The sequence below is a fragment of the Schistocerca nitens genome, chromosome 4, assembly GCF_023898315.1.
Source record: "Schistocerca nitens isolate TAMUIC-IGC-003100 chromosome 4, iqSchNite1.1, whole genome shotgun sequence".
In the NCBI taxonomy this organism is placed as follows: Eukaryota; Metazoa; Arthropoda; class Insecta; order Orthoptera; family Acrididae; genus Schistocerca; species Schistocerca nitens.
In genome coordinates, this window is record NC_064617.1 from 395,443,409 (window position 1) to 395,463,020 (window position 19,612).

At 42.9% G+C, this 19,612-nt stretch overlaps 1 protein-coding gene across 2 annotated transcripts in view; it reads right to left on the reverse strand.

Moving 5' to 3' along the window:
* Window positions 1–19,612, reverse strand: part of LOC126253708 (protein arginine N-methyltransferase 7-like) — a 124,374-nt gene that overhangs the window by 53,123 nt on the left and 51,639 nt on the right. For both annotated transcript variants that reach the window (XM_049955240.1, XM_049955241.1), the window contains one exon: window positions 14,823–15,044. In XM_049955240.1, the coding sequence (XP_049811197.1) occupies window positions 14,823–15,044 (222 nt within the window). The remainder of the gene's footprint in view (window positions 1–14,822; window positions 15,045–19,612) is intronic.

The window sequence follows — 19,612 nt, forward strand, 5'->3', positions numbered from 1 at the left end:
GGTGTGGCCAATGCATAGCTGGCAGAGAACAACTGAGTCCTTGCGAGAGGCTCACATGGAGGAGTGCCACACACCTGTAGACCCCTTGATTACCCGAAGTTTATTGGGTGAAGGTAGGGTGTGCCATTCATCACCCCAGGTACCAAGGACTTTCTGCTACAAGACTGACTGGAGATCACATTCCGAAAGGCCAAATCTCCAGGGCCGGTTCACTGATAGCCTGTTCGGCCAGCCTGTCAACACGTTCATTACCGGGGATGCCGACATAACCCGGGGTCCACACAAAAACCACAGAGCGGCCGCAACGGGCAAGAGTATGGATGGACTCCTGGACAGCCATCACCATACGAGAACAAGGAAAACACTGGATGATACCTCGTAAACTGCTCAGGGAGTCACTACAAATAATGAAGGACTCACCTGAGCATTAGCGGATATACTCTAGGGCACAAGAGATGGCTACCAGCTCTGCAGTGAAAATACTGCAGCCATCCAGTAATGAGCATTATTCAGGTCGATCCCCAAGAGTAAAAGCACAACTAACTCAACCAGCAACCATCAAACCGTCATTATAGACTACGTCAGAGCTGTGAAACATGGCAAGGATGGAAAGAAAGCATTGGCAGAGGGCCTCAGGAGGGCCTCAGTCTTTCAGGCCTTGTGCCGAATCCAGCAGATGGCATGATAAGTGCACACACCACAGGGTTATAGGGATATGGGCCCAGAGACTGGACGTGAACCACAATGGTACACCGTGACCGGGGCCAACGTTCTGTAAGATGAACAACCGAGTTGGGGAACACGAGACAGTAATTTGGATGCCCGGACAAGCTACAAACGTGCAGCATAAGCGGCCAGTAGTCATTGGTGCTGGATCCACAATGGAGGGACACCAGCCTCCACAAGTAAGCTGCTTACAGGGTTTGTGCGGAAAGCTCCATGTGTGAGTCGGATCCCGCAGTGAAGTAAGGGGTCAAGCAACTGCAACGCGGAAGGCGATGCTGTACCATACTCTCATAATCGAGACGGGAATGAATCGATGCCTGATATAGTCGTGGAAGGGTAGACCGATCGGCACCCCCAGCTTGTGTGACTCAAGCAACAAAGAGCGTTAAAATGCCGCCAGCACAGTTGTTTAAGCCGCCGAATATGAGGGAGCCAAGTCAACCGGGTATCGAAAAGCAATCCCAAAAACCAATGCACCTCCACCACAGCAAGAGGCTCACCGTCAAGATAAAGCTGTGGCTCAGAGTGAACAGTGTGACGCTGGCAGAAACACATGACGAAAGTCTTGGTGGCCGAAAACTGGAAGCCACGCGTTACGGCCCAAGACTGTGCCTTGCAGATAGCACCCTGCAGCTGCCATTCAGCAATTGCAACTCCAGTGGAGCTGTAGTACAGGCAAAAGTCATCAGCATACAAAGAAGCTGATACAGACGTTCCCACAGCTGCAGCTAGCTCATTGATAGCAACTAAAAAGAGGCAGACACTCAAGACAGAGCCTTGTGGAACCCCATTCTCCTGAACTCAGGAGGTACTATGGGAGGAACCAACTTGCACGTGGAAGGAACGAAGTGACAGAAAATTCTGAATAAAAATCGGGAAGCGTGGTGAGGGTGTGATGTTGCCATGTTGTATCATATGCCTTCCACATGTCAAAAAGACTGCTACCAGATGCTGACAGCGGGCAAATGCTCTACGGATGGCAGACTCTGAGCAGACCAGATTATCGGTGGCAGAGCAGCCCTTACGGAACCCACCCTGAGATGGAGCCAGATGGCCCCGAGACTCAAGTATCAAACTCAACCTCTGGCTCACCATGCGTTCAAGCAACTTGCACAGAACGTTGGTGAGGCTAATGGGGCGGTAGCTGTCCACCTCCAATGGGTTCTTGCCAGGTTTCAACCCTGCTATGACAATGCTTTCCCGCCATTGTGATGGTAACTCACCCTCAACCCAGATACGGTTGAAAAGGTCTAGGTGGTGTCGCTGCCAGTCCACCGAGAAGTGTTTGAGCATCTGATAGTGGATGCAATCTGGCCCGGGAGCCATATCAGGGCACGCGGCTAGGGCACTTTGGAATTCCCACTCACTGAATGGAACATTGTACAATTCAGGGTGGCGCGTATGGAATGAAGGATCTGATGTTCCAACCGCTCTTTCAGAGAGCGGAAGGCCAGCGGGTAAATTGTAGAAGTGGAATTCTGAGCATAATGCTCTGCTAAGAGTTCTGCAATCGTGTCTGATTCAGTACAGACTGCTCCATTCGGGGAAAGCCCAAGTACGCTGACGGGGGTCTGATACCCATCGAGTCGCTTAATCTTCATCCAAACCTGCGATGGAGAGGTATGGATGCGTACGGTGGAGACATATCTTTCCCAGCAATCCTGCTTCTGTTGGCGAATAAGGCATTGGGCTCGGGCATGGAGCAGGACGAAGTGGACACCCTGTTGCTCTAAGTTGGCATGTAGCTCTTTATCTGACTGCAAAAGGAGGCCGCAATGGAAAATAATACCCTGGACCATGTTAAGGCTTTTATAGGGCGTAATCGTGACAGGGATGTCACCCAGCTTGTCACTGGCGAGCAACACCCGCGACTGGGCTGGGGAGGCTTCTTGGATCAAAATTGACACGCTGCTCATTTTGGACAATGCTGCCACTTCCTCAAACCTATATTCAAGATGGTCGACAAAAAACTGTGGCTTCGTTGCCTGAAAGGTCGCTTCATCAGTCCTGCTGCAAACTTGGTACTGAGGCGAATACAGCTTGCGAAACCTGGTCACCCTACGGTCCTCCAAAGGTGTGGCCAAGGAGGGGAATGATTGGGAATCATAGGTCACAGCACCAAAACCGTTCCTTATTCGGTTTGAGACAGCCGGGGTCAAGCGGCCACCAGCTTGATTCAATTTAACCCGTTTCATTGCAGGTCATCCGCCCTGATGCCACCCACTCCGACCAGGGGCTCTCCTCACAGGTGCCACCCAGCCTCAGCATGGGCCACCTGGTGGGATGGCCATTGCTAGGAGTCTTAGTGCCCCAGAAAGGATGAGCACCTACTTGTTGGCATAAGCCGGGAGATCTCAGCTCTGGCATCAGCAGTGTGATCCCTGTCTTGGCAGGGAGATATCACCAAGAGGGTACATGACAACCCCACCACGACGGACTTGCTACCGTGCTGGATTTCAGGTGCTGAAATGGTCCAGAATTGTTGTAGGTGTGAAGGATGGAACAGCACAGGAGACGAGAAGTAGGCAATCCATAAGACATTGGGTGGAAAGCCCGCAACACGACAATAAGTAGCATGCAAGATATTGGTGCCTGATGGACAAACAAAAAACACAGCGTAAGGCGTCCTTCCCCAAATGGCATGCACTATCAACAAAAATTTGGAAAAGTTGGAGGTCAAACCCGAAAGACAACCATCACAGAAAAGCTGAAACATTGGAGACTCCTTTTAGTAGCCTCTTACAATAGGCAGGAATATTGCGCGCCAATTCTAACCCCATAACCCGCTGGGGGCCATTGGCTTTCGGGCAAAGGGTGGAAGCATTTCTAAAATGGCTTAGTTTTTAAACCACCATGATTCAAATGTGCCTTGCATTGCAAAATGGTGCCATCCAAACTGGCAACTGTGTTGCGCCACAGGCTATAGAAGACGGGGGAAATGATGGGTGCAGATATGTGTACCGGCAAATAAATGTGCAACTGTTGAGCAATGACCACCCAGATGAAACAACAATGTCTCCTCAATGACCGCAAAACATCACACATCTTACATTGTATGTGCATGGTTGAAGAGCACAAGGAGATACTCCCATGGCCACCAAACTCCCCAGCTTTAAACCCAGTCAAGAATTTGTGGGACCACCTAGATTGGCTGTTTGTGCCATGGATCCTCAACTGAGAAACTTAGCGCATCCCATGTCATTGGAATCAATATGACACCACATCCCTGTTGGTACCTTCCAAAGGCCTGCTGACTCAGTCTGTGGATATCTTGTACTGGTGGTTATTCAAGCTTTTGACAGGTGTTCACGTTAATGTGACTAGACAGTACAGTTCTTTTATGGAAGACTGTTAGTCAACAAATCTAAGTTACACCCTTTTTATTTGTAAGTTCATCTTACATGGATTCTTCTACTGTATAGCAGTATTTCTCCCACAATATATCCTACAGTCTTCTTCTTGGATGGTGTAGATTTAGAGTACATTTTGATTATCAGTTTATTTTAAGTTTTACTTCCCGCATGACATGGAGTCTCAGCATAAAATTTCAACTGAAATGCACACTGCCAGACAAAATAAGTGAAGCACCCAGAATACGTGGTCAGATGACAATGTAACTTCCCACATGTGCACACAATTGATGGGTATGTAAATGATTAAGAGCCGCAATTCTTTATGACAGGTACAACAGCCATAAGAGTGCATTAGTCCTGTCTGAGTTAGTGTTGTTACCAACCTTGTGGGGAATAATGGTTGTAAACAGTGTAAGATGTTGAATTATTACTGTGAAGACACAGATGGTAATATCAGCAACTGACATCATTTGAAAGGGGCATTCTTGTTGTCTCTATTTGGCCAAATGGTTGAATTATGCAATATTTGGAGTTGTTGGGCATTTGGATGCAACATGAGGGCAGCCATACTTATCATCAAGGTTCCAGTCAACCACTTCTGACTACCACACAAGTCACCGTATTGTGCACCAACCCTGTGGGAACACTTACATGTCTGTGCCTGCCATCAGAGAACAAGTAATGAACTCCTTTCTACATTCCATGTCATCATGAACCAACAATTGGAGACTAGCAGCAGCCAAACAGGGAACTACCATCCCATTAATCCTACAAAACAAATGGCTGTTTGCTGTGGAACCTTGACCAGGACATCATCAGCGGGGACAGGTCATATTCTTCGAATGTTATGGAGAGACACAGCAGTGTTACTCCTGGTGTCATGGTGGGGAAAACCATTAGGTATGATTTCAGCTCATGGCTGATAGTCAAAGAGGGAATTCTGATGGAACAATGATATGTCATGAGCGTCCTCCATTCTCATCTGTTACTTCCCATGCGACAGTCTCGTGGTGCCATTTTTCAATACGACAATGTTCGTCCACAGGTGGAATGTGTCTCTATGAATTGTCTGTGTGATACTGAGATACTTCCATGACCAGAAAGACCACGAGATCACTCCCTTACAGAAAATGTAGGACCACTGGAATACCAACTCTGACACAGTGCCAGTACATCAAGGACGAGTAAAACAGCTCTGGGCCATATTGTCTTAAGTGAGGATAAATCATCTTTATAACGCTCTTCCCAACTGAATCAGTGCACCGAGGACAGACAGGTGCAACCCTATACTGATAAGTGGGCTCACACTAGCAAGTCCTTTGTAGATTTGACTCAGTTTTGTAATCACTGAAATATCATCATGTACCCTCTCATCCCTCCATAAACCATGGACTGTGCCATTGGTGAGGAGGCTTGTGCGCCTCACCAATACAGGTAGCTGTACCGTAGGTGCAACCACAACGGAGGGGTATCTCTTGAGAGACCAGACAAACGTGTGGTTCCTGAAGAGGGGCAGCAGCCTTTTCAATAGTTGCTAGGGCAACAGTGTGGATGATTGACTGATCTGGCTTTGTAACATAAACCAAAATGGTCTTGCTGTGCTATTACTGTGAAAAGCTGAAAGCAAGGGGAAAATACAGCTGTAATTTTTTCTGAGGGCATGCTGCTCTACTTTGATGGCATCCTCTTGGGTAAAATATTCCGGAGGTAAAGTAGTCCCCAATTCAGATCTCCAGGCTACTACTCAGGGGGTGTCATTATCAGAAGAAATAAAACAAGCATTTCATGGATCAGAGCGTGTAATGCCAGATCCCTTAACTGAGCAGGTAGGTTAGAAAATTTGAAATGGGAAATGGATACGTTAAAGTTAGATATAGTGGGAATTAGTAAAGTTCGATGGCAGGAGACACAGGATTTCTGGTCAGGTGATGAACTGTAGATTAAAACTGAAGAAACTGCAAAAAGGTGGGAATTTAAGGAGATGGGGACTGAATAAACTGAAAGAACCAGAGGTTGTACAGTGTTTCAGGGAGGGCATAAGGGAACGACTGACAGGAATGGGGGAAAGGAATACAGTAGAAGAAGAATGGGTAGCTTTCAAAGAAGAAATAGTGAAGGCAGCAGAGGAACAAGCAGGTAAAACGATGAGGGCTAGTAGAAATCCTTGGGTAACAGAAGTAATATTGAATTTAATTGATGAAAGGAGAAAATATAAAAATGCAGTAAATGAACCAGGCAACAGTGAATACAAACGACTCAAAAATGAGATCGACAGGAAGTGCAAAATGGATGAGCAGGGATGGCTAGAGGACAAATGTAAGGATGTAGAGGCATATATCACTAGGAGTAAGATAGATACTGCCTACAGGAAAATTAAAGAGACCTTTGGAGAAAAGAGAACCACTTGTATGAATATCAAGAGTTCAGATGTAAACCCAGTTCTAAGCAAAGAGAGGAAAGCAGAAAGGAGTATATAGAGGGTCTATACAAGGGCGATGTACTTGAGGACAATATTATGGAAACGGAAGAGGATGTAGATGAAGATGAAATGGGAGATATGATACTGCATGAAGAGTTTGACAGAGCACTGAAAGACCTGGGTCGAAACAAGGCCCCGGGAGTAGACAACATTCCATTAGAACTACTGACGGCCTTGGGAGAGCCAGTCCTGACAAAACTCTACCATCTGGTGAGCAAGATGTATGAGACAGGCAAAATACCCTCAGACTTCAAGAAGAATATAATAATTCCAATCCCAAAGAAAGCAGGTGTTAACAGATGTGAAAATTACCAAACTATGAATTCTCAGTGAGACCCCCAGCATAGTGGGCAAGGTGGTTCTTGTCACTGCAGATATGCCATCCCCAGATGGTCAGGCTGTATGGAAGTGATTTTTTGTTGTGGAAGCGATAAAAATTGTTGAAATGAGGGTACTGTTGGTGGTTGGTGGGTTTAATATGGACAGTGACATTTAGACAACCTCAAAACAAATCCTTTCCTAATCATCCTACCTGCAGATAATGATTCCACCACTGTTGTTATGAATCACAGTGACTACCTGGCAGAAAGTTATTATCTGAGTCATCCACCTTTAAACTATACCAGAGTGATCCCATCTCAGAAGTCCAATGTAACTTCCAATCACTGCTTAAAGTCTTGGGCCCTTCCCAAAATCTCTCCCCTGAAACCTTCTCCCTCCTCACCTCTATGGCATCTCGTACACCCATCTTATACAGACTCCTCAAAATCCACAAACTCAACAATCCTGCATGCTGCTTTGTTGCTCCACTGAAAGAATTTCGGCCCTCACTGACCAACAGTTCCAATCAACTGCTGTAATATAGCCTCCCACATCAAAGATACCAACCTCTTCCTTCATCAACTCGTGACAATCCCTACCCCTTTACCTCCTGGATGCCTACTAGTCACTGTTGCACCACGTCCCTACATGACAAATTCCCTCATACCTATAGTTTCACTGCTATTGAGCACTATCTTCCCTAACGTCCTTCATGCTTCAATCCCACTACCTCATTCCTGATCCACTATACTAACTTTATCCTAACTCACAACTACTTCTGCTTTGAAAGAAAGGTGTACAGACAAATCTGTGGCACAGCCATGGGCACCCGAATGGCACTCTCCTATGCCAACCTGTGTATGGGCCATCTAAAGGAGACCTTCCTAGCCTCCCAAAACGCCAAAATCCTGAACTGGTTCAGGTTCATTCATGTTATCTTCATGATCTGAATTCAGGGCCAAGGTGCTATTTCTTCATTAATTCACAACCTCAACACCATCTCTCTCATCCGCATTAACTGGTCCTCTTCAACACAGCATGCCTCCTTCCTGGGCATTGATCTCCTACTCTCTGACAACTTAATCTATGCCTCTTCCGTATTAAACCCACCAACTACAAACAGTACCTGCATTTCAACGGCTGCCATTCCCAGTATGCTGAGTGTCTCACCAAGGTCCTCACAGTCAGGCGCTGTCCCCCAGACCTAGTCCACAAACAGATCTCCCATGCCATTTCCCCTCGCACCCCCAGTCTTCTCACCACCCTCCCTTTGCCACCCAATACCACCCTGGACTGGAACAACTGAACCACACCCTTCGCCAGGGACCCAAAATGAGGGACAACCTACTCAAGATTTTTTCCCACCAATCCTGAAGTTGAGTTCCATTGGGCACCCAATCTCTACAACATCCTAGTTCACCCCTATGCCACTCCCAATCCCAACCCCTTGCCACAGGGATCATATCCCTGTGCCAGACCTGCCCAATCCACTCAGCCAACACTTCCCATCCCAGTCCTATCACAGGTCTATCTTACACCATCAGAGGCCAGGCAGACCACCTGTGAAAACAGTAGTGTCATATACAGGGTGACAATTATTGAACTATATGAAAAAATACTTAAATTAGTTACAAACTACAGGCTGCTCACACTTTACTCAACATATAAACATCTCTGCAGATATTTGGATTCAGGTTATGACATGTTCGATATGTCTGCCATCGTTGGTGATGATGTGACACAGACGAACAGTGAAATTCTGCATGACCTGCTGAGTGTCGGAACATCAATGCTGTCAATAACCTCCTAAAAGTCTGTTTTTAGCTCAGCAATGGTTTTGAGGTATTGCTGTACACCTTGTCTTCAATAAAGCCCAACAATAAGGTCTCTCACATGCTCAGATCCAGAGAATATGGTGGCCGATTGAGGCCCCTTCCAGTGGCCTCTGGGTACCCCAGAGCCCAGAATGTGGTCCCGAAAGTGTTCCTCCAGGACATCAAACTATCTCCTGCTTCAATGGGAAAGAGTTCTGTCTTGCATGAAGCACATCTTGTCAAAATCGGGGTTAATTTGGACAATGGGGATGAAATCATCTTCCAAAACCTACACGTACCGTTCGGCAGTCACCATGCCATCATGGAATACTTCACCGATTATTCTGTGACTAGACATTGCACACCACAGAGTTACCAGTTGAGGATGAAGAGACTTCTCAACTGTGAAATGCAGGCTCTCAGTCCCCCAAAAGCGCCAATTTTGCTGATTAATGGACCCATCCAAATGAAAGTGGGCTTTGTCACTAAACCAAACCAAATTCACGTCAATGTTCTGTTTGTCACTTCTGTGGACAATAGTGTTGGTGAAGCACAACCGCTGTTCTGTGGCTCTGGGGCTTAATGACTGATGGGTTTGAATTTTGTATGGGACAAGATGCAGGTCTTCAACAACAAGTTGTTGCAGTGTCTCCTGGTTGATTCCCACCTGTGGTGCAGTTTGTCTGACTGATTCCCTGGGGCTGGTTTGAAACACAGTATGTGTCACCTCGATGTTTTCAGGCATTTTTCACCCCTTTTTGGATGACTGACATTGCTAACACTGTCATCAGAACACTACCTATTCTCTCAAACTTGTGAATCAAATTCTTGATTGCTAGCACACTTGGGCCGGTTGTCTTCAGCCTGAACTCAGTCGCAAACTTCCTTTGAGCTGCAATTGGGTTTTTATTGCTCACATAGCAGGTGTTCACAAGTGCTATATGCTCAGGCATGCTGCGTGACATTTTCACATGCAAATTGCCAACAATAACAACGCACATGTGCAAGCACATACCAATTCCGATTGTGCCCTGCAGCCAACCATGCAATTTGAACTTTCTAACGCAAACCATTCAAATGTTATGATGATTTTATTTCATATAGTTCCCATGAACCATGGACTTTGCCGTTGGTGGGGAGGCTTGCGTGCCTCAGCGATACACATGGCCGTACTGTAGGTGCAATCACAACGGAGGGGTATCTGTTGCGAGGCCAGACAAACGTGTGGTTCCTGGAGAGGGGCAGCAGCCTTTTCAGTAGTTGCAGGGGCAACAGTCTGGATGATTGATTGATCTGGCCTTGTAACACTAACCAAAATGTCCTTGCTGTGCTGGTACTGAGAACAGCTGAAAGCAAGGGGAAACTACAGCCGTAATTTTTCCCGAGGGCATGCAGCTTTACTGTATGGTTAAATGATGATGGGTAAAATTTCCGGAGATAAAATAGTCCCCCATTCGGATCTCCGGGTGGGGACTACTCAAGAGGACATCGTTATCAGGAGAAAGAAAACTGGTGTTCTACAGATCGGAGCGTGGAATGTCAGATCCCTTAATCGCGCAGGTAGTCTAGAAAATTTAAAAAGGGAAATATATAGGTTTAAGTTACATATAGTGGGAATTAGTAGAGTTCAGTGGCAGGAGGAACAAGACTTTTGATCAGGTGAATACAGAGTTATAAATACAAAATCAAATAGGGGTATTGTAAGAGTAGGTTTAATAATGAATAAAAAATAGGAATGTGGGTAAGCTACTACATACAGCATAGTGAACGCATTATTGTGGCCAAGATAGACACGAAGCCCAGGCCTACTACATTAGTACAAGTTTATATGCCAACTAGCTCTACAGATGATGAAGAAATTGATGAAATGTATGATGAGATAAAATAAATTATTCAGGTAGTGAAGGGAGATGAAAATTTAATAGTCATGGGTGACTGGAATTCGAGAGTAGGAAAAGGGAGAGAAGGAAACATAGTAGGTGAAAATGGATTGGGGGTAAGAAATAAAAGAGGAAGAAGCTGTCTGGTAGAATTTTGCACAGAGCATAACTTAATCATAGCTAACACTTGGTTCGAGAATCATAAAAGAAGGCTGTATATATGGAAGAATCCTGGGGATACTAGAAGGTATCAGATAGATTATATAATGGTAAGAGAGAGATTTAGGAACCAGGTTTTAAACTGTAAGACATTTCCAGGGGCAGATGTGGACTCTGACCACAATCTATTGGTTATGAACTGTAGATTAAAACTGAAGAAACTGCAAAAAGGTCGGAATTTAAGGAGATGGGACCTGGATAAACTGACTAAACCAGAGGTTGTACAGAGTTTCAGGGAGGGCATAAGGGAACGACTGACAGGAATGGGGGAAAGAAATACAGTAGAAGAAGAATGGGTAGCTTTGAAAGAAGAAATAGTGAAGGCAGCAGAGGAACAAGCAGGTAAAACGATGAGGGCTAGTAGAAATCCTTGGTTAACAGAAGAAATATTGAATTTAATTGATGAAAGGAGAAAATATAAAAATGCAGTAAATGAACCAGGCAAAAGGGAATACAAATGTCTCAAAAATGAGATCGACAGGAAGTGCAAAATGGCTAAGCAGGGATGGCTAGAGGACAAATGTAAGGATGTAGAGGCATGTATCACTAGGGGTAAGATAGATAGATACTGCCTACAAGAAAATTAAAGAGACCTTTGGAGAAAAGAGAGCCACTTGTATGAATATCAAGAGCTCAGATGGAAACCCAGTTCTAAGCAAATAGGGGAAAGCAGAAAGGTGGACGGAGTATATAGAGGGTCTATACAAGGGCGATGTACTTGAGGACAATATTATGGAAATGGAAGAGGATGTAGATGAAGATGAAATGGGAGATACAATACTGCGTGAAGAGTTTGACAGAGCACTGAAAGACCTGAGTCAAAACAAGGCCCCGGGAGTAGGCAACATTCCATTAGAACTATTGACGGCCTTGGGAGAGCCATTCCTGACAAAACTCTACCATCTGGTGAGCAAGAAAGCAGGTGTTGACAGATGTGAAAATTACCGAACTATGAGTTTAATAAGTCACAGCAGCAAAATACTAACAAGAATTCTTTACAGACGAATGGAAAAACTGGTAGAAGCCGACCTCGGGGAAGATCACTTTGGATTCCGTAGAAATGTTGGAGCACATGAGGCAATACTGACCTTACGACTTATCTTAGAAGAAAGATTAAGGAAAGGCAAACCTACATTTCTAGCATTTGTAGGCTTAGAGAAAGCTTTTGACAATGTTTACTGGAATACTCTCTTTCAATCTTTCAAACTCTAAAGGTGGCAGGGGTAAAATACAGGGAGCAAAAGGCTATTTACAATTTGTACAGAAACCAGACGGCAGTTATAAGAGTCGAGGGGCACGAAAGGGAAGCAGTGGTTGGGAAGGGAGTTAAACAGGGTTGTATCCTATCCCCGATGTTGTTCAATCTGTATATTGAGCAAGCAGTAAAGGAAACAAAAGAAAAATTCGGAGTAGGTATTAAAATCCATGGAGAAGAAATAAAAACTTTGAGGTTTGCCGATGACATTGTAATTCTGTCAGAGACAGCAAAGGACCTGGAAGAGCAGTTGAACGGAATGGACAGTGTCTTGAAAGGAGGATATAAGATGAACATCAACAAAAGCAAAACGAGGATAATGGAATGTAGCTGAATTAAGTCGGGTGATTCTGAGGGAATTAGATTAGGAAATAAGACACTTAAAGTGGTAAATGAGTTTTGTCATTTGGGGAACAAAATAACTGATGATGGTCGAAGTAGAGAGAATATAAAATGTAGACTGGCAATGGCAAGGAAAGCGTTTCTGAAGAGAAATTTGATAACATCGAGTATAGATTTAAGTGTCAGGAAGTCGTTTCTGAAAGTATTTGTATGGAGTGTAACCATGTATGGAAGTGAAACATGGACGATAAATAGTTTGGACAAGAAGAGAATAGAAGCTTTCGAAATGTGGTGCTACAGAAGAATGCTGAAGATTAGATGGGTAGATCTCATAACTAATGAGGAGGTATTTAATAGAATTGTGGAGAAGAGGAGCTTGTGGCACAACTTGACAATTAGAAGGGACCGGTTGGTAGGACATGTTCTCAGGCATCAAGGGATCACAAATTTAGCATTGGAGGGCAGCGCGGAGGTCTTCTGTCCCCCCTTACCGGTACCCTGCTATCCCTTACCCTTCCCCGCTCCTTCCAGACTGCTGCTTCTATTTTATGTAACAGCTGCATTCTGTTCCAAGCTGCCAGAGATGGTGGTCGTGTGTGTGTGTGTGTGTGCTTCTTTTCTTTACTGAATTCAGTTTCCATGTGCAGTTGATGGCTGGTTGCTGTTTCAAATTAAAAACTTTATAGTTCTCTAATTATACTTAAACTGATTACAACATTCATTACAACTTAGGTTAACTACTTATAGTTATATTGCTGTGAATGTTAACTGGTTAGTTCATGGTTTCTGAACAAGGCATAACCATCCACATCGCTTGTGGATAAGTAAGAGCTTTTTTCCTTAATACAACATTTGTTGTTTATGTTTTTCAAACTTTGCACTAATATGTATTTTCTATTTGAATATGACTCCGCAACTGAAGCTGTTCAGTAATGCAAACAGAAATAAAATAAAAAGAATATTTTTCCATTTATTGATAAACCTTGTGGAGAATTATTATTCATTAAAATAATTTGTCATGGTTGTGAAACCAGTCACAAACAAAAACCTCATTTTTTTTTATTTATTATAAAGAGGACACTCCTATGAGATCTACATAACCTTAAATTTTCTTTGTCATCTCCTCCCCCCCCCCCCCCCTCTCTCTCTCTCTCTCTCTCTCTCTCTCTCTCTCTCTCTCTCTCTCTCTCTCTCTCCCCCCCCCCTCTCCCTCTCTTATGTGCTCCTGCCTCCCCCCCCCCCCAAAACACACATACTGTTAAAAATGAGACACTAGGATGAATATTACAACAATCAGAAAACATGTTCTACTCTTTAGCAGAGAATACATTCTAATCAACATTTGTGACAACTTAAAACTATTTGCCAGACTAAACAGTCCTATACACGTCTTGTAATTTGTTAAAATTGGAAAACCGGTGTCGCAAAATACTAACATATACATTTTGTTCAAAAAAATGGTTCAAATGGCTCTGAGCACTATGGGACTCAACATCTTGGGTCATAAGTCCCCTAGAACTTAGAACTACTTAAACCTAACTAACCTAAGGACATCACACACACCCATGCCCGAGGCAGGATTCGAACCTGCGACCGTAGCAGTCCCGCGGTTCCGGACTGCAGCGCCAGAACCGCTAGACCACCGCGGCCGGCTATACATTTTGTTAAAGCATTATAAGTTGTTGAATCTCTGTATGAGGGAAGCAGCAGAGAAACTGAATGAAAGGGAGATTTATGGAGCCTTGTGTAAATTGACAGCCAAACTTTGCCCAGGTGGCTGACAAGACAGGATGTTGAAACAGCAAGCAGTGAATATTGAAGATCCTTGTCTTTTGCAGGCACGTGTAACCAACCATGCTGTGTGAGCATGCCTCATGAAATAAATGTAACTTCAATTTATCACACCAGTTCTTCTCCATACATTAAAAGTTTCAGAGTGCCTCTTCTACAAATGCAACTGGACCCACATTTACTGTAGAGAGCATGTGTAATTCAGCTTAACCATAGCATTGGTAAAGTTCTAAAGTTAAGTATGTTTTTACATTTCTCACAAATGTTCACTGAAGACTATACTCTGTCAAACTGTAAAAAGCTGTCAACTCAATGACATTCCTGAGGCTTTAGTTTGGTTCAAATGTTCTTAGTGTCCTTTCTCCTCAATTTGCTAGTGCTACTATACTGTGTAAAAGACTCTGTTACATTTGAAAGATATGATGAACATTTCATGACAAGCAGAAGCTCTGAGCCAGTTTGTGGTGTGGACTGAAACCATACAACTGGCAGTAAATTGCCCAGGAAAGGCTGGGCTTCAGGTTCAGGACCTAGTCCAGCACACAGTTTCAGCTTATCACCAATGTTCATTATAATCAATGTTCATCAGTGATTCCCTTCAGATATGACAATTTTTGAAATTATTGTTTGCAATATCAGTACCTCTAAAAGATGTTCATGTGCATGTATGAAAGTACCAAGAGCACCCTCTCCAATGAGTTCAGTGTCAAAAACTTCTGTTACCAATATGTTTGCTCTGTTTTCCATGTCCCCTTTAGCTCCAACTGTTATGTCTGTGGACCGTTTCATAATCAGTTTGATTTTGTCAGAGAGATTATTTTCATTTAACACACGTTTTGCACAGTGTGCCATTGGAATAAAGGCCTGAAAAAAAAAAAGAGAAACAAAATTACTATAATAGATCTGTGCACTACTAAAATTTGCAAACACATACATGTCTCACACACATTCTCACTCTCATTCTTTTCTTCCTATTAAGTAATTTTATTTCACTGCTGCAATTTCAGCACACCTTTTTTGATGTCTTCTTTCCTAATAGAATAGCATATATATAAAAAAATATTAGACATTTGACCAACACTGTTACACTGTATTCTACACAACTGTCAATGGTATTACACTATAGGAATCTTCTTATACATTCAGATTATCTGTAAGGTGAATAAAAAATAATGTCCACCTAAATCAATTGAATGAATTCTCTGACTATACCATTTTAAGCCAAACAAGTGTTCAATGCAGACTGGTGGGGGACAGACTGTTTTAACTCCAAATACCAACAGGAATTATGTACACATTTATCCAAATATGGAAATATCTGTGTTCCCAGTCGTAGTATCTTTTTATGACAGTTATTGTGGTCGTTTGTGACTGTTGTTTGTTTTGTTGTGAAGGAGATTAGATTCTCATCAAGTAACTGGTCACACACAACTGAGTCACAATGGCAGGGTCCTCTATGTTATTCAGTATGCCATGATAACAGGGGTAGATCTTAATACACTGTAAAACAGGTTAATCTTTCATGGCTTTTGGACTGAATAAGGGATCTAGACAAAGTTATGGGTTAGGAAACTCCGAGATGAGATTCATAAGAACAATCATCTGAGAGGATTCAGAAAAGTCATACATATTTCGGAAATGACAGATCATAGATGGGTTGAAACTGAGACCCCAGAATGATGGCACTTTTTGAGGAGATTATGTCATTTTAAATGGGAAGAGAAGGTGGTTGTTTGGATGATCTTTGAGTCTATATGCAAGGACAGCACAGAATAAAATTTTCACTCTGCAGTGGAGTGTGCACTGATTTGAACCTTCCTGGCATATTAAAACTGTGTGCCAGATTGAGACTTGAACTCTGACCTTTGTAAATTTATATCAGTGGAGAAACTGCTCCGGAGTCATCTCATTCAGGAAACAACCCCCAGGCTGTGGCTATGCCATGTCCACACAATATCCTTTCACCCAGGAGTGCTAGTCGCAGGAGAGTTTGGAAGGTAGGAGACAAGGTACTGGTGGAAGTCACTCACTACTGGATCCAACTCGGCATCAATGGATGGCCACACTTTTCTCCAGCTCTTCATTGCTGTAGCACTCTCCGCTTCATCCCATGCTTTGGCTGCTTGGAAAACAACATCATGTATGTTAATTGCTTTCCACACCTTCAGTATAGTCTCGGTAGAGTTGGTTTCACTTTCATTCAGCAAGGAGACGAGAAGTGAATGTCAGTAATGACGTTTAATTGATTCCAAAATTCCCTGGTCCATGGGCTGAATTACAGCTATCACATTGGGTGGGAGAAAGAGTGCTTGTGCACGTATACCATCGGACTTTAGAAAATGGTTCAAATGGCTCTGAGCATTATGGGACTCAACTGCTGTGGTCATAAGTCCCCTAGAACTTAGAACTACTTAAACCTAACTAACCTAAGGACAGCACACAACACCCAGCCATCACGAGGCAGAGAAAATCCCTGACCCCGCCGGGAATCGAACCCGGGAACCCGGGCGTGGGAAGCGAGAACGCTACCGCACGACCACGAGATGCAGGCTCGGACTTTAGAGAAACATCTGAAGGATGACTGGGAGCATTGTCAATTATAAAGATAGCTTTCAGTGGAAACTTTTTTTTCTTTAGCTCTTTTCTCACTGCTGATACAAACGTTTCATTGAACCACCAAGAGAATACTTGTCTGTCCATCCACACTTTCTTCTGAGCGCAATACTGCAGTGGTAGAATATTTGCATCATTGTGTTGAAAACAATGAGGATGTTGGGATTTTTTCTATCACCATAAGTGGTAGTTCATGACTCCCATTTGCATTACAACACACCATTAATGTTACGTGCTCTTTCTGTTGCTTGTAACCACGCGCTTCCTTCTCGTTCTTGACAGCTAATGTTTTTGAAGGAAGCATCTTCTAAAAGAGACCTCTTTCATCAGCATTATACAAGGCATCAGCAGTTAAATCTTCTTCCTCTATTATCTTCCATATCTTGCTTACAAACTCATCAGCATCCTTATCATTAGCTGAGCAACATTTCCCAGTGACTGTCAGCTGCCGAATGCCATGTCGTTTTTTCGCTTGCTGCAAAGAAGTTACTACCGCCAAGTTGTTTGTTAAATGCAGCTGCTTTTTCCTTTATAATCGGGCCACTGACTGGAATTCCTTTACTGCGTTGCTGTATGAACCATTTATAAACAGCTACATCCAGTCCTTCATTCTCACTCTTTCGCATAACATTCCGTTTTCCCAACTCACTATCCATTTATGTTGAGTACTGTCCAATAACATCATCTTTCTTTTTGATGTCAAAAATAGTTGTTCATCCAACATTGAACTCAGCAGCATAGACTTTCTGCGAAGAAACTAAATTTAACTTATCTAAAATTTCGAGTTTCTGCGAAGTCTAGCATAATGTGTTTCCTTTTAGAAGACATGATTCTGAACTGCAAAGAAAGCTGCAATTTCAAATACAGTATATAAAGCATTGTTTCACTAAGTATTGTTGCCCACGATACTTCATTATATACGTGTTTTTGGATGTGCACAGGATTACTGAGAGGCCGGACTACTGAGGGCCAGATTAGTGAGAGTCTAGTGTATCTGTATTTATATTTGCAGGTCAGATCTACTGGTTTCGTGTACTACCATTCAGGTTAAATGTAAGTGCTGGAGTATTCATTACGGCTTTGGATACCATATTGGTTCCAGACCTATGGGAAAGGATAGTACTATAATTACCGTAACTACTTGGGAATAGCATTTAGAATTAACAGAGTGAGTATTAACAAAATATGCCGAAGCAGAAGTCACTGCAAATCTCTGTAAGTCTAAATTTGGTAGAATCACCGACTGGCATTGTACCTGATCTGGAGAAGAACTGATTCAATTTGCAATTGTCTTTCCCCTTAAAAAAAAGTTCTTTCTAGGACTTGTGACTTTTTTCCGAACACTCATACTAGACCAATTATCAAACAGTGAGACTTCGTTAAAGGATTTCTATCTAGCGACAGATGCATTGTCATATGGTCTGGGTGCTTGTCTCTTCCAGTTTGAAGAAACAAGGCACTCAAGGCAATACTAAAAAGTAAGTAATTGGTTTTGAAAGTTGAGTTTTATTACAGTGTAAAAGATCATACTACACAACAGAGTTGGAGGCATTGGCAGTTGTGTGGGCACTGAAGAAATTTCTTAACTGTTTACGGCAAGCATGTCGGCATCTTCTGCGGCAACAAGCATGAAGTTTCTTAGCAACTTTTAAGCTATTACACGACAGGCTAGCTCGATGGAGACTCACTTTACAAGTTTAAAATTTTGATTAGCTGATGCTTTATCACGATTACCCGCGTGTCTACCTGAATACAATGAATTGATGGAGAAATCCTCTGATTTTAAAATTTTACTCATTCACGTCAGGATAAATAGGCATTTCTTTCTCAACCTGTGTACAAGTATGTCTAGGTTACAAGCCAACAACTCCAGGTGGAATTGTTTAATACAAGAATTGCTTAAGGAACAGGACACCAAAATTTCAGAGCGTTCTAAGATGTATAACCAAATTTTCTTCTAAAGGAACAACATAAATTCAGAATGTTGGAAGGTGTGTGCACCACCAGATTGCATACAACAGATTATTGCCTATTGCATACACACTATCACTGGGGGCACTTTCGCTCCTTGAAATGTGCTAAGAAGGGCTGTACTGTTATTTTCCCCAACCTCTCCAGTTCCTTTCCATTCACCTCTCTTCCTTTCCCTTCAGCCCTCCTGTCAGAAAAAGGAGCCACTGGATCCAAAAGCTTCCCTAAGTAAAACCTTTTTTTATATGTGTGTTCTCCTGCTGTGGCTTTACGAGTAGATTTTTTTTTCTATCCATTTACTTTATAACTGAGATGTAATTCAAACCAAAGGTTTATGATACCAGTGGTATGAAAAACTGCACAGAAAGAGAATGTATTCTAATATGTAATTGTCAAACAGGTATTGTCAGTGAATGTGGGGGTGCTGAAACTGAACTGATTTCTGGGCACAGCTAAAACATTCTGACATTACCTTTCTAGCAAAATAAATGTAGCCTCACAATAGAGTGTATAATAGGGTGAAAGAAATATTCATTAAATCTAAATGAGATAAAACCTTAAAGAAGGCAAATCTAATTGAAATAATATCGGTCATACCATCGGCTGCAAATGAGAAAATTTATGATAATGATAATTGGAGACCAGATCATATCAGAGTATATACACGGACAAGAAAAAAAAAATTCCTGGATCTCTCAGTTAAAAATGCACTTTTTCCCACGTGAAAATACACTCCTTCCAAGGTGGAAAAATGGCACTTTTTCCATGATAACTGACAGGATACTTTCCCTTGGAGCTGCAAAAATATCAATACTTTGAATGGTAAAGGTTTTGTACAGCAGCGTGGA